General features: G+C 43.3%; 1 protein-coding gene across 1 annotated transcript in view; it reads left to right on the top strand.

Moving 5' to 3' along the window:
• Positions 1-13,497, top strand: part of pkmyt1 (protein kinase, membrane associated tyrosine/threonine 1) — a 39,647-nt gene extending 26,150 nt beyond the window's left edge. The window contains exons 7-8 of the mRNA XM_073828732.1: positions 11,440-11,648; positions 12,216-13,497. Coding sequence (XP_073684833.1) covers positions 11,440-11,648; positions 12,216-12,486 — 480 coding nt within the window. The 3' untranslated portion in view covers positions 12,487-13,497. The remainder of the gene's footprint in view (positions 1-11,439; positions 11,649-12,215) is intronic.
• Positions 13,498-14,847: the final 1,350 nt, after the last annotated feature.

The raw sequence follows: 14,847 nt of genomic DNA, 5'->3' as shown, positions 1-14,847 counted from the left end.
ATCGGGCAAAATCATAGCATTTGTCATCTAGAAGTATTGATTCTACTTACCAGTAACACAAACAAATAATCGTTGATCAAGCGTGTCATACTCATTAATATCCGACGCAAACGTTACGTGATATAGCGGGTTTTTATTACCGCGCGCGCGCGAGAGAGATAAACACCTTTTTGTTTTATTATATGCTTATATGTGAAATACCCCCAAACTTGATGTGCTGTCTCTGACTCTGCACCCAGGCTTTGAGGCTTGCTGTCTGAAATCAAAATAGGTTCTACATATAGCTTAAATGATTTTAGGCAGGGGCATAGACATCTCCAGGCCAGCAGACATGAGTAAGTTTATGGTAGAGATCATTTATTACTCTGAGCTAAATATTTACAAATAAAAAACGTACAAATAAACAGTAAAATTTAATCTCAATTACAGTTTGACTATATTTAGGTGACAAATACATGTAAAGTAAAACTTTTTGATGCCATTGGTATAAGACAATTAATATTGACAGCATACAGTCAAGTTGTGCGCGCTGGTAATCATCAGGAAGCCCTTACCTGCATGTGTTGTGTCAGCTATTAGACAGTTTACAGAGGAAGGATTACTTTATAAAGGTTTTGAATGGCCCCATTTTGGTGACAAACAATAAAAAATAATCACAATCACAAATTGTCTTACTGTATAATTTTTTTATGAAGTTTACAACATATATATCAAGCAGATCTGCATTTATGGCTAATTCAATTCAGTTTAATTTATACAGCAATAAATCATAAATATTATTTCATAGTACTGTTAATACCCAATTTAAAACACAACATTGCAACTGTTAATATATACATGTAGATGTACAAAACATATACTACTGAAAGAAAAATATTTTCAGTGTGGGTATCACACTAATGTGTGACATTAGAGAAGGTTAATAACAGCTGGCCTCCACTGCTTCAGATCTTCACACAGCCTCATGTCTTGCAATGTCTCCCAAAGCCCTATAAACACAACACATGACAATAAATTACAAATTAGCTGTGCAAACAATGTGAACAAGCTGTAACTAGACTTGATGATTATAATATTAACAAACTGAGGATAACGTACTCGGTTACTAACGTAACCTCTGTTCTCTCTAGAGAGGGAACGAGTACTGCGTAAGTATCTTACGCTAGGGGAAAATCCTTTTCTGCGAGATATTGAAGCCAAAAATTATCCTTAATTTTGAAATAATGTAAAGCGCGTTGCAGCAGCATACAGACATAGGCGAAACAGCTTGCGCGCCTATTGGCTGCTCTGCGGCAACTGCAGCAGCCTATTAGAGCGAGGCCTGACGCGACGCCAAATCCAATGGGGGCATTTCGCGCCCTTTGCGTCGCTTCGCGCCCTTTTCGTAGCTTCCCGCCTAAAAGGGCGTGGTCTAGACCTATAAAGACCACTCGTAGGCAGCTATTATCTGGTTTTTCATCATCGAAGCAACCAGAGCGTGCGCATGCACGGCAAGATACGCAGTACTCGTTCCCTCTCTAGAGAGAACAGAGGTTACGTTAGTAACCGAGTACGTTCTCTTACGAGAGGTCTCTCGTACTGCGTAAGTATCTTACGCTAGGGGACCCAGTGTAAAACGCCGTGCATGCTGAGATCTGACATCAAAGACCCAAGGGCGAAAGCCCGGGGTTCATACAGTTCATAATCACCTATAGAACTCACAGGGAGTCCGGGGAAGAGGGAGGGGCAACGCCGCACTCTTCCACATAGTGCAGCGTCACTCAGACGCTAAGTAAACGTACATACAGGGCGGGGTTACGGCCTGAGCTGACGTAAGAATAAGGGTCTTCACACAGTTTGCCTAGACACATCTTGTGCTATTACTTTCACTGTCGACCCTAGAGCTGTGCTCAGTAGACGCAGCATTCCGAGCTGATAACATCAGGTCAGACAACACTGAACATCTAGACTGACAGCAATCTGGCCTGTAAGGCGGGAACCTCCAGGTTGTAAAACCTTATAAATGTAGACGGAGAGGCCCAGCCCGCCGCCGTACAAATATCTTGCAAGGCAAGCCCACGATGAGGCCACGCCCCTCATGGAATGTGCTCTGACACCTAGCGGGCACTGCATGCCCTTGGAAGCATATGCCAACGCAATAGCATCAACTATCCATCTGGATAAGCTCTGTTTCGACGCGGCCAGTCCCTTGGGACGCCCGTAAAACGAAACAAAAAGCTGCTCTGTCTGTCTAAAAGCAGACGAGCGAGACACGTAAGCTCATAATGCCCTGACTGGGCATAGGAGGCTCGCGTCTGTTTCCTCATCATTGACCGGTAGGGCTGACAGCGCGATGACCTGTGCCCTAAATGGAGTGTTGAGTGATTTTGGAACGTAACCATGTTTGGGTTTGAGTATGACTTTAGAGTCATTAGGTCCAAATTCCATGCACGTCGCGCTCAAAGAGAGTGCGTGCAAATCCCCTATGCGCTTCACTGAAGCGAGTGCCAGCAGAAACACAGTCTTAAGAGACAGGTATTTCAAATCAATCGTCTGCAGAGGCTCGAATGGTCCACCTTTCATGGCCTCTAGTACCACAGAAAGGTCCCATACGGGGACTGAGGGAGGTCTGGGGGGATTTAGTCTTCTAGCTCCCCTCAAGAAGCGAATAACTAAATCATTCCTTCCTATTGACTGACCTAGCGTTGTGCTCGAAAACGCTGTTATGGCCGCCACATAGACTTTGAGCGTGGACGGGGTTCTGCCCTTGTCCAGCAGCTCTTGTAGAAAGGAAAGCACCTCCATCACACCACAGTTAGTGGGTGACGAGCCGCGGGCTGCGCACCAGCCCGAAAACACTGACCATTTTGAGGAATAGAGCCGTCTCGTAGAAGGGGCTCTAGCCTGCGTGATCGTGTTTAATACTCCTTTAGGGAGTTCATCATATATTCGCTGGTGGCCCAGACATGAAGGGACCACAGCTCTGGGTGAGGATGCCAAATCGAGCCGCTGGCCTGAGAGAGAAGGTCTCTCCTCACTGGTATCGGCCACGGGGCAGTGCTCGTCAGCTGCATCAGCGCTGGGAACCAGGGCTGGTTTTCCCAAAACGGCGCTATCAGCAGTATTGAACATCCTTTTTCCCTGACCCTCTCTATCACCTGAGGTAGGAGAGAGACGGGGGGAAAAGCATAGAGATGACGGCGGGGCCATTCGTGGGCCAGCGCGTCTCTGCTTTTTGAGTAAAATTCCAGACAGTGAGCGTTGTTCGGAGAACAACGCAAACAGGTCTACTTCCGCTCTGCCGAATTTTTTCCACAGTAGTTGTACTGTCTGTGGGTGTAGAGACCATTCGCCTGCTGGAACATTGTTCCTGGACAGTCTGTCTGGCCCTATGTTTAGAAGCCCCGGCACATGCGCTGCTTCCAGCGAGTGCAGGTTGCGCTGAGCCCATACCAGGAGGCGTTCTGCAAGTCTGTTTAGGTTTTTGGACCTGAGACCGCTCTGGCGATTTATATAGGAAACCACTGACATGTTGTCCGAGCGGACTAGTACATGGTTTCCTCTTATTTGGGGACAGAAGCGCATCAGCGCGTTCTGTACTGCCAGCATTTCGAGGCAGTTGATATGCAGGAGCTTTTCCCGTTCTGGCCACTGGCCAAAAGACGGTCTGCCCTCGAGCAGAGCCCCCCATCCCGAGGTGGACACGTCCGTAGACACCACTTTTATTCTCGAGGAAGTCCCCAGGCTTACACCTAACTGGTACCAGTCGACTGCTCTCCACGGTTTCAGGGCTGTGACACATTTCTGATTGACCGTGAGACGAAGCCGACCGGACGCCCATGCTTGACGCGGGACGCGCACTTTCAGCCAGAACTGCAGTGGGCGCATACATAGCAGACCCAGCTGCAGAACTGATGACGCTGAGGCCATGAGACCAATTCTGTGCCCAGGAAGAAAGTTTTCTGACTGGGGGACAGGGAGCTCTTCGCCCAATTGACTCTGAGACCCAAATTCTCGAGGTGATCGAGTAACAAGGTCGTATGCTGTACAAGCACTGAGCGAGACTGCGCTAGAATCAGCCGATCGTCCAAATAGTTCAGTATGCGCACGCCTTTCAGTCTGAGAGGAACGAGCGCTGCGTCCATGCACTTCGTAAATGTACGGGGTGCCTGGGACAAACCGAACGGCAGGACTGTGTACTGATATGCCTGGCCTTCGAAGGCGAATCTCAAAAATCGCCTGTGACGTGACGCTATCTGTATTTGAAAATACGCGTCTTTCAGATCCACTGACACGAACCAGTCTCCTTGGCGAACTTGCGCGAGGATTTTTCTGGTCGTGAGCATCCTGAACCGACGCTTCACCAGCGCTTTGTTCAGTTGCCTTAGATCTAATATGGGTCTGTGACCACCGTCTTTTTTCGGTGCCAGGAAATATCTGCTGTACAGCCCTCCTTCGCTTTGAGCTTGAGAAAGGGGCTCTATGACCCCTTTGCTCAATAGTTTCGCCACTTCGGCTCGAAGCAGGTGTGCTGCTTCTGTCTGCATTGTGGTCTCGACGCGCGCTGTATAGCGGCGCGGGCGTCGGTGAAACTGTAGCGAATAGCCTCCTTTTATAATGTCCAGCACCCATTTCGAAACCCCTGGGAGCTTTTCCCATGCGTTTGCATGAATAGCTAGAGGTTAAATACGAAGCGCGCTCCGTTCTTTCAGTAACGGAGTGGTTTCGGTGTGCTGTGGCACCAGAGACGTGCTTGTGACATTCGGGGCGTGGGGCACGCTGATAGCGGGAACTATAATGTCTGTGTGTGGATGTGGTTGTGTGGCAACAGGCACATTTAACACACTGCAAACACCGTTCGCCTGCATGCACGTTAGTTTCGTTTTAACAGAAACCTTGGGGCGTGCATAATGTGATGTCTGTGGGCACTGAGAAGTGGGCACGTTTACCACATGTGAAGCTCAATCGAGTCGATTTTATGTGCACGAGACCTGTGTGACAGGCTGTGCTTGTGTGTAGAGATGAGCACTAGGTAGTGGGCATTCTTACTACACGTGAAACACCATCGGCCGTGGCCGGGACTCCAGAAAATACACTCTATTGGGGGTTTATCTGGGTAGCCGTGAAAACAACCTTTGTGTGCAGGCAAGCGGGCGACAGAACCGGCTTGTTGGCTGCAGCAGACACTGGAACAGTCACATTTAACACACTCCAAACATCGTTCGCTTGCATGGAGCGAATGCACGTTGATTTCATGCAAAACGTGCTCGTGACATTTGAGGCATGGGGCACGCTGATAGCGGAAACTATTATGTCTGTGTGTGGATGTGGCTGTGGGGCAGCGGGCACATTTAACACACTCCAAACAACGTTCGCCTGCATAGAGCGAATGCACTTTTGGTTTCGTTTTTATAGAAACCGTTTGACGTGCATTATGTGGTGTCTGTGGCCACTGTGAAGCAGGCACATTTACCACGTGTGAAGCGCAATCGATCTGAGTCGATTTTATGTGCGCTGTGCTTGTGTGTAGAGATGAGCACTGGTTAGTGGGTATTCTTACGACACGTGAAACACCATCGGCCGTGGCCGGTTGTGAAGCGCAATCGATCTGAGTCGATTTTATGTGCACTGTGCTTGTGTGTAGAGATGAGCACTGGTTAGTGGGCATTCTTACGACACGTGAAACACCATCGGCCGTGGCCGGTTGTGAAGCGAAATCGATCTGAGTCGATTTTATGTGCGCTGTGCTTGTGTGTAACGTTAGAGATGAGCACTGGGTAGTGGGCATTCTTACGACACGTGAAACACCATCGGCCGTGGCCGGGACACCAGACAATACACTTTATTGGGGGTTTATCTGTGTAGCCGTGGGAACGACTTTTGTGTGCAGGCAAACGGGCGACGGAGCCGGTTTGTTGGCTGCAGAAAACACTGGAACAGTCACATTTCCTGGAACTGGACGAGCGAATAACTTTGGTGGGGGTTCGGCAACAGCGGGACTCGTACACCGTCGTTTTCCTAGTTGTGCTAGGACGATTTCGGAGGCTCAGGTTTCAACTCAATCCTGGGCCGCGTCTGGCGGGGCGGCGGCCAGACGAGAAAGACGTCAGAAAGCGTTAGCCACGGGTGCCTCTCAGCAACGGTGAGAGGCCATGTTACGCAGCGCTGACGCGGCTAGGCGGCGACGAAAGCGCGGCGGAGCAGGTTTGACGTCTGATGGCAAGCTTTAGAGGGGAGGGCCGACTTAGCACGCCGTCCAGCGGAGGGCAGACATAAGTGGGCTGCTATCGCCTCTTCTGAGCAGCATGCGCGTTCCCGCTTCGGAAATCCTCTTCCTCCTTCATGGCCCCTTCGTCAGCGGCGTCGATTGAAGCGGCGGCAGACAGCGGCCGCTTTAACTTACGTCCGGAACAGAGGCTGACGAGGGCGATGAAGCAGGCGGGCGAACCGGCGAGCTTTGTCGGCTGGGGGAAGGGCCCGCTGGGCACGGCGCTTTTTACGGCGCGACACCGCGGCGGGCGGGGGAGCAATCTCAGTGAAGAAGGCAAGGCAAGTCCTCAGAGTCGCCATTGGCATCTGCACGAGCCGTATGAAGGCATCTTTAAAAAGACGCTTTGCTTTTTTCAGAGAAACAGTGGCAGCGGCGACACACACTGTAGATTATAAAGGATATGGGCGCCGGAAAGCGCAGCAGGAAGGCACGGAAGGCGGCGTGGCCAGCAGCTTCAGTGGCTCGTCCCGCTGAGATGCTTGCAGTCAAACGGCGGCTTCTTATTCGGCTCCAGCGATGCGTGTGCTTCGCTTGAAGGATGAAAAATCAGATAATAGCTGCCTACGAGCGGCCCTTTTAGGCGGGAAGCTACGAAAAGGGCGCGAAGCGACGCAAAGGGCGCGAAATGCCCCCATTGGATCTGGCGTCGCGTCAGGCCTCGCTCTAATAGGCTGCTGCAGTTGCCGCAGAGCAGCCAATAGGCGCGCAAGCTGTTTCGCCTATGTCTGTATGCTGCTGCAACGCGCTTTACATTATTTCAAAATTAAGGATAATTTTTGGCTTCAATATCTCGCAGAAAAGGATTTTCCCCTAGCGTAAGATACTTACGCAGTACGAGAGACCTCTCGTAAGAGAACTGACCAGTAATGCCTTCTCCTATGGTACCGTTTTTACATGGTTCTTAAAATGATATTGCTAATGCTTACAAGCTAGCTACGGTGCTTTACAAAAACTTATACACATCTCGTTGTCTCATTATTTAAATAAATATGTTCACGGATTTGGTATTTATGAGAAGTTGTGAGAAGAAAAACAAGACTTACGGTGCAGTTCACGTTTTCGTCGAGCTGCATCTCTGACGGCATCGGACGAACCACAGTCTGACAGCGGACCCGATGAAGCTGCTGTGTGCACCGAAGGAACTGCACCGGCTCTGAACCTCACTTGGTTCTTGCTTCAGCATCTCATGTTGAACTGCATCATATCGCCGGGATGATAATCCTCCAGTGTAAAGTGAACGCGTTTTTCGAAGCAGATGCATTAGTATAGGCCCATCACTTCATCCGCACAAACGCACCCAGATACGGAAGATAGCACCGTTCTTTTTATTGTAAGTAAACCCGTGGACACGATGTCCTGACAGGCTGGAGTTTGTGCAGCCTCCATAAACACAATAATTTACCATGACGATGATCAATTGAAATTAAAAATAACTACCGAAAACACACTAACTCACGACTGCTCCTACTGAATAGCATCAGAGCTTGGCGAACGACTCCCTCTCGTGAAGTCATATGACGCGGTGTGGAAAAAAAAGCTGTTTTTGAGAGCGGTCAAAGAAACCGTCACTTTGTCTTCTAAATTTGTGCCCTTAGGTCTTGTAAAATATTTTCAAATAGTGCATTAACGGTTCGTATAGTATTTTCATTCACGAATATATGTTTATCTCGAATTTTTTTTAACCTGCAATATGCACTTTAACAATGTGTTTTTTTCAATGTTAAAATTCATTTTAATTAAATTGCATTGGACGTTTTAATCCAGTTGATGGATTTGTCAGATGGTCCCTTTCACCCTTACACATCAAGTGCTGCGATAGCGCATCAAAGCTTTCTCCAGTTTAAGTTTGCAATACAACAGTTTTAAAATGTTTTTTCATGTCTATATAATTGTTAAAACTAATCGTGATAGTGATATCTTTGAACAGTGGCAAATGAAAGCAATACGGCGAATATCGAAACTGAAACTAACTTTACCACACTATCATACAGACAATCTGTGGCTGTTAACGCAGTCACAGTTACTGGGTTCTGATTTAGACAGTAAATTATACTATACACAAAGCAGCAGCGCTCTGGCTGTAGGCTATCCAGCCACCCCGTCTCCTCCCCCGCCGGTAATCGTACGGACTATGGCTCTGGTACGGACCGACCGCGATCGCAAAACACACAAAAAATGGAAAATCAGAATAATGAGTTATGTTTTATGTTTGTTAAAAAATCGTATACAGATGCCACAACCTAAAATTGTAGAACAGAAAATTAAACAGAGAGACAATTGTCCGTTTTTGAAGTATATGTAAAAAACGAAAAAATGAAAGTTTGAAGCCAATATTTATCTGTTTAATTTTGATGGTGCAAATTGAACAAAGAACTGCAAACCGTTACACGGACCACCCTTGTCCAAAAAATATGGACATGCCACTGTATACAGTTTAATTGATTTATTTGTGAATTAATCAATGCATAAATTACATTACATGTGAGTGAACCCACATTTGATTATCTGCTCAGTGTTTCTAGATAAACAGTTTAGTTTGTTTAATCACATCTAGTGCTGTTAAAAATGGGATATATATGTCATTATTATATTTATTATTTATAGAAAGTTCTTTTCTTGTTCTTAGCAAATGAATCATCCCTTTCCCCACAATAGAGTCTGGCTGCAGACATGCACTTGCACTTTCGTGAGTGTTGCCAGTGGAGACCAGATGCTGTGGTGGTTAAATGATTTAAACTAAGTATCATAACGTACAGGGTCCTGCAAGCCATCTGTAGGAGAAAAAGACTCGTAAATCCATGGCCACAGAACAGTAGAATATGAACCCAAGCCTTCAAAGTCTCTCATTAAGCATTTTCCTTCCATGGAAAACCATAAACATTTAATATGGCTTAATGTATTAAGATAAGATGACGATTACTCCCATATCACAAAACACCACATATTGTGGCATAACATACTAAAATGAAGACAAACTCAATATACTCCTCTTTATAAAACATAACTAAGACAAGCAGGTGAGCCATATAGAATGAACTGTACAGCCTTTTTATATTTTTGTCTTTGTCCATTAAGCTACAATACAAGTTTTATGTATGATTTTCTATGGGAGGAAAACGTTTAAAGCCAAGTTCACATTACACAACTTCAAGTGTCTGCAAATCACTGTGCTGTTCAGACTACATGACTTGCTTGTCTGTCTTTAAGTCGTTGTGGTGTCACTACGTGAATGATCCGCACCCGGGGTTACACACTACACAAGCTGACAACAACTCTGTCACCCAACAACTCTAAACGGTCTGTAAACCATGTTTTGTCATGAAAACACACAAGAAGTGGAACGGGAATGACGCAAAAAAAACAAGTGAAACAGGAGTCATTTATTTGAAAATGGACACCGGGAAGAAATTCATGCTGCAAGCTGTTTGCTTGTTGATCTGTTCTGAAAAATTTAGCTCCATTTCTTGTGGCCAAATTTTTATTAAAGCCGTTTTGCTGCTGCTGTTTTTCTTCCTGTGACCTCAACCCATGCCTTTCACTCCCACTGGCTGTATCTCGTCGCGATACCTGACACCACGTGATGTAGAGTCGGCCGACGGGTCTTGTCTTTTTTTCTCCTACAGATGACTTGCAGGACCCTATACGTTATGATACTAAATTAGTTTTAATTGTTTAACCACCACAGCATCTTGTCTCCATTACACATACAGTACAATTTGTGTCAATTGCAAGTAACGTTGCAGGTAGCGGAGAGTGCAAGTTGCGATTGCAATTGACATTGTAATTTAATTTCTTTTTTCTTGTCTTCACCACCTGGCTACTGTTTAAGTAGAGTTGAGAGATTCAATTAAAAAAATGAACTAATTAATTAAATTAAATTAGGGATGCACCGATACGAATCGGCCGATCATGCTTGCGCGTTTTGTCAGTAAAGCCGGTTCTGTAATCAGCGGTAAATGCCATCAGGTGCGTGATTTCACGTTGAGCCGTATATACTACACACAGTCGTCAGTGAACAACGGCTGTGTGTAGTATATACGGCTCAACGTGAAATCACGCACCTGATGGCATTTACCACTGATTACAGAACCGGCTTTACTGACAAAACGCGCAAGTGATCGGCCGATACAGATCGGTGCATCCCTAAATTAAATAAAAAATAAAAAAGGCGGCAAGTGATGTCACTAGCAGAAGCGCAGGTGTCTGAAAGTGCAAGTGCATGTCTGCAGCCAGACTCTTTTCACCCTTTCTGTCATTGGATGATTTTTGTGGAAATTGTTCACAGGGATAGTTCACCCAAAAATGAAAATTTGATGTTTATCTGCTTACCCCCAGGGCATCCAAGATGTAGATGACTTTGTTTCTTCAGTAGAACACAAACAAAGATTTTTCACTCAAAACGTTGCAGTCTGTCAGTCATATAATGGCAGTCAATGACATACAATACGATACAACACATTGAGGTCTTAAGTCACAAAACTATCGGTCTGTGCAAAAAAATAATTTCTTTCATTATTTACCTCTGATCCACCGCAACGTTCTACTGTCCTGAGCACGTTCACCCAGCCGGCGCGTGACACGTCAACATGATCTGCCATAGTAGATGCACGCACGGAAGTGATCTGTCGCACGTATACGTCACTTATTGTTTACATAGCGCATATTGGCCTCTCAAAATGGTAATTACTTGTGCTTATCCTGATTCTGGCAACCAATTAAGAAACTAAAAGATTACGTTTCCTTGTGCGAACTCATCTGGGAGTGTTGATTTTTCACCGACTACATTGCCAGAGCACGTTGACGCGTCACACGCTGGCTGTTGTGAACGCGCTCCATACAGCTGAACGCTCCAGTGGATCAGAGGTAAATAATGATATAAATACTGTTCCTGAACCGACCAATCGTTATGTGTCTTAAGACCTTAATGTATCGTCACAAGCCGCAGGGGTTAATTTGGTTTTGTCTGTGTGTTTTTTTACTCTTAAAAATTTGGTAACCATTGACTGTCATTATATGACTGACAGACTGCAACGGTTTGAGTTAAAAACCTTGTTTGTGTTCTACTGAAGAAACAAAGTCACCTATATCTTGGATGCCCTCGGGGTAAGCAGATAAACATCAAATTTTCATTTTTAGGTGAACCATCCCTTTAAATGCTCAATCAAGTGTTTTTTTTTTTCCTTCAACAGTCTCTCCTTACGGGCGGTTGGAATTTCATATCTTCTCTTAATCTGCTGTTTACCTCCGTTTATGAGTCATCATCTACCTGTACTCCTCCAAGAGAGAGGTGGGAGAGAGATGCAGATGTAAGCAACATTTACTCAGACTCAGAAAGCCCCATTCCTGACTGCGTGTTCCCTCCAGACGGCCCTGAACACTCTCCCTCCTTCACTCACAGGTACAATATACACAAATGACAAATCTAAGTACAGTTTCACACTCTACATTGAAGTGTGACTTGCCTTTTTAGACTGTAAGGTAATAATTAAACACTCCAAACACTCTTTCTTTACTCCAGTTTGCTTTTTAAATTCCCATTTGCCATTTAACCCTCAAACGGTGAAACAACTGTTTATATCAGGGGTTATATAATTATATAAGGTGTCCTTTCCTTCCTTAAATGCAGAGGTCCACTTTCCTGCAGACTTTTGCTCCAACCTTGATTCCACCCAACTAACTGTAGCTTTCTAGCAATCCGGAAGACCTTGATCAGCTTGTTCAGGTGTGTTTGATTAGGGTTGGAGCTAAAATCTGCAAGGAAGTGCACCACAAGGGCCAGAGTTGAGAACCCCTGGGGGTTCATAAAAGAGTGGGAACCATGCACCCAGAACACCCTTGCAACCACTTAGCAATGCATTACTATTATTAGTACTATACAGCATGCTAGCATCATATTGGTGAGCATGGCATAGAATAGACACACTCGCATTTTCTTTAGAATTAATTTTCTGTTTTCTTTGTACAGAGTCCAGACACGCATATCTGTTGGCAGTATTTCTACGCCGCTCCCAAACACACACATCAACGCCTCACACACATCAATGCACAGCAAGCACGGTCACACTCCCTCCAGTATCTATTCTAGCAGCAGCTCAAGCTCCCAGCACAGTAACACAGACTCGCCCTGCAGCCGAGAGAGAAGCTGGATCACTGCTGAACTGGCCGATAAAAGTAACTTTGAGCCAAAGAACTTGCTTAGTCTTTTTGATGAGGCCACCTCAGAAAGCAAGCCTTGAGTTGTGAATGCAACACTCTTATCAGTATATAGCCAATGTATAAAATTTTATATTTAGTTGCCATCTGACCTTTTGTAAGGTAACTTTCCTTTATGTGGGGAAACATTTAAAGGCATTCAAAACTGGTTTGTTTATAGTTTTTGTTGTTGTTTTTGTTTGTTTTTTGGCTGGTGCAAGTGTGACATAGTTTGCCAGAAGACTTGAGATACATGTATATCTTTAAGAGAAAATTATATCTTGTGTAAATTGTACAGACATTTTGCAACATGTTTTTCAACATGTTGGCACTTCTGTCAGAATAAACCAACTTGTTCAATGACTTAATACTCTTAAATTAAAATGATTTGTGGGAAAAGCATCAACACATCACTCCTAAGTTACTCTTAGTTTTGTTAACATTCGATTGGGGTCACAACCAGAAGGATACGCATGTTTATTCCTTGCAGTTCTTGTTCAAAAGTAGCAAAGTTACATGAGGTGTGCATAAGCTGGACAGTTTCTACAATTTAATTACATTATTCTGGGCTGACAGTGGCAGCTGACATTGCCTAGTGTTAAAAGTCTAGACTGTTAAATCATGATATGCATACACCCTTGGCCACTTAAATTCTAACACACTTGTTTCAATTTCTATGGGGCCTATTGTTTCAGTGTTTATGTTTACCTTCTTAGAAATATAAGCATGCACATGGACATTTTATGTTTGTTTTTTTTTTTCTTATTAAAACATAAGTATAGAAGTTTTTACACAAAATTTCGATAAAACATTTACATTACCACTCTTTAAAAGAAAATATTTTATTAAATCAAGGGCAATATTTTTGTTATCCAATTAAATCTGAATATAAATTTATGATTTATATATATAAAATTGTTGAAATTGTGATATAATTTTAATGTTAAGGCCAATTCAATGTTGTGTTGAAGTGATTGAATTTCTGGTCCTGAAAAAGTATTAAAGTATTAAACTCCAAGTGCAAGTATTTATTGGATGCATTGTAAAATGAACAATTTTGTTGTTGATCCCATTAAAAACTGAATAAAAATTGAAGAATTTATTGTTGATTCGTGTAATTTCTCATTAGGGATGGGCATATCGATCCTAAAGTATCGATATATCGATACTGATGCGAGTATCGAAAGCATCGATACTCAGATTAAAAATATCGATACTAAGGTGTGTTTTATTTACCAGTGATTTTGTTTATTTAACAAAAAGCAAGGCGTGCAATGTGCATTGAATTGGACATATAACCTATGTTAGGGAATAACTGTGCACGATATAACAATTTTCCTACTCATCTGAACGCACGCAAATGTTGCAAGACAGAACCAATCAATCACAGAGAGCATTCACTCACTTCAGACAGTGCATTCAAACAGGGCTGCGTTCCAAAAGTATCATAAGAAAGCATTGATGCTTTTGGGAACGGCAGCCCAGAACAATGCTCATCAGAGGACAGAAAATAAAAACATGTTTGAGCTATTTCACAATAAACAAACTGAAATTGTAGCCTACGTAATTTGTGCAATTACATTTCTTTAAATTAACACTTAAAGTTAATTGATCATGTTTTGTAGTAATGTTAATATAAATTATACACTGTCAGAATAAAAATGTTGTATTTTATGTGTGCAACAGCCTGTCACTGACAGCCCCTTATGAAACTAAGTATTTTCAATTATAGGTTTTGTAGTTACCACTACAGTAAACATATTTTAACCATGTGTAAAAAATAAAAGTTAATTAGTTGCAATTAAGGCATATTAAATGTTAAAATGCATTTCAAATATAAAGTTAAGGGTATAATTACATATTTTACTCTTATTAATTTAATAAATGTAATAATTTAAAAGTTAAGTTTAGAAGTATCGTATCGGTATCGATATCGTTGATACTGGCCTTAAAAGTATCGGTATCGTATCGAAAACAAAATAAGTGGTATCGCCCATCCCTATTTCTCATGCAAAATTAAATGTCCAAATTTAATATGAGGGTATTTTGCAAGGTCTGTTTTACAAAATGTAGATTTTTTTTTATTATTCACTTTTTCTAATTTATTCCACATAGAAAGGTGCACTGCTCTAACTTTAATATTTTAGCAGTAAAATCTATCAACTTTAATAATGTTACAAATAAAAGAAAAGTTTTTGGAATAAATTGGAGAAAAATCATTACAGTCCTAGCCCCAATGATTCATATGGATCATTAGATAATATAATTAAATATATAATTTATATTTTTAATTAGGACGTGAATTTTACTGCAATGTCTTCTTGAATTTGAAACTGTTGTGAGAGCATAACTCTAACATTTCAGATTATTTAAATTTAGATTAATTGTTTGTTAAAAATGAATGG

The sequence above is a fragment of the Garra rufa genome, chromosome 22, assembly GCF_049309525.1.
Source record: "Garra rufa chromosome 22, GarRuf1.0, whole genome shotgun sequence".
NCBI lineage: Eukaryota > Metazoa > Chordata > Actinopteri > Cypriniformes > Cyprinidae > Garra > Garra rufa.
Note: the sequence above shows the minus strand (reverse complement) of the source record. Positions and strands in the feature narration are given on the sequence as shown.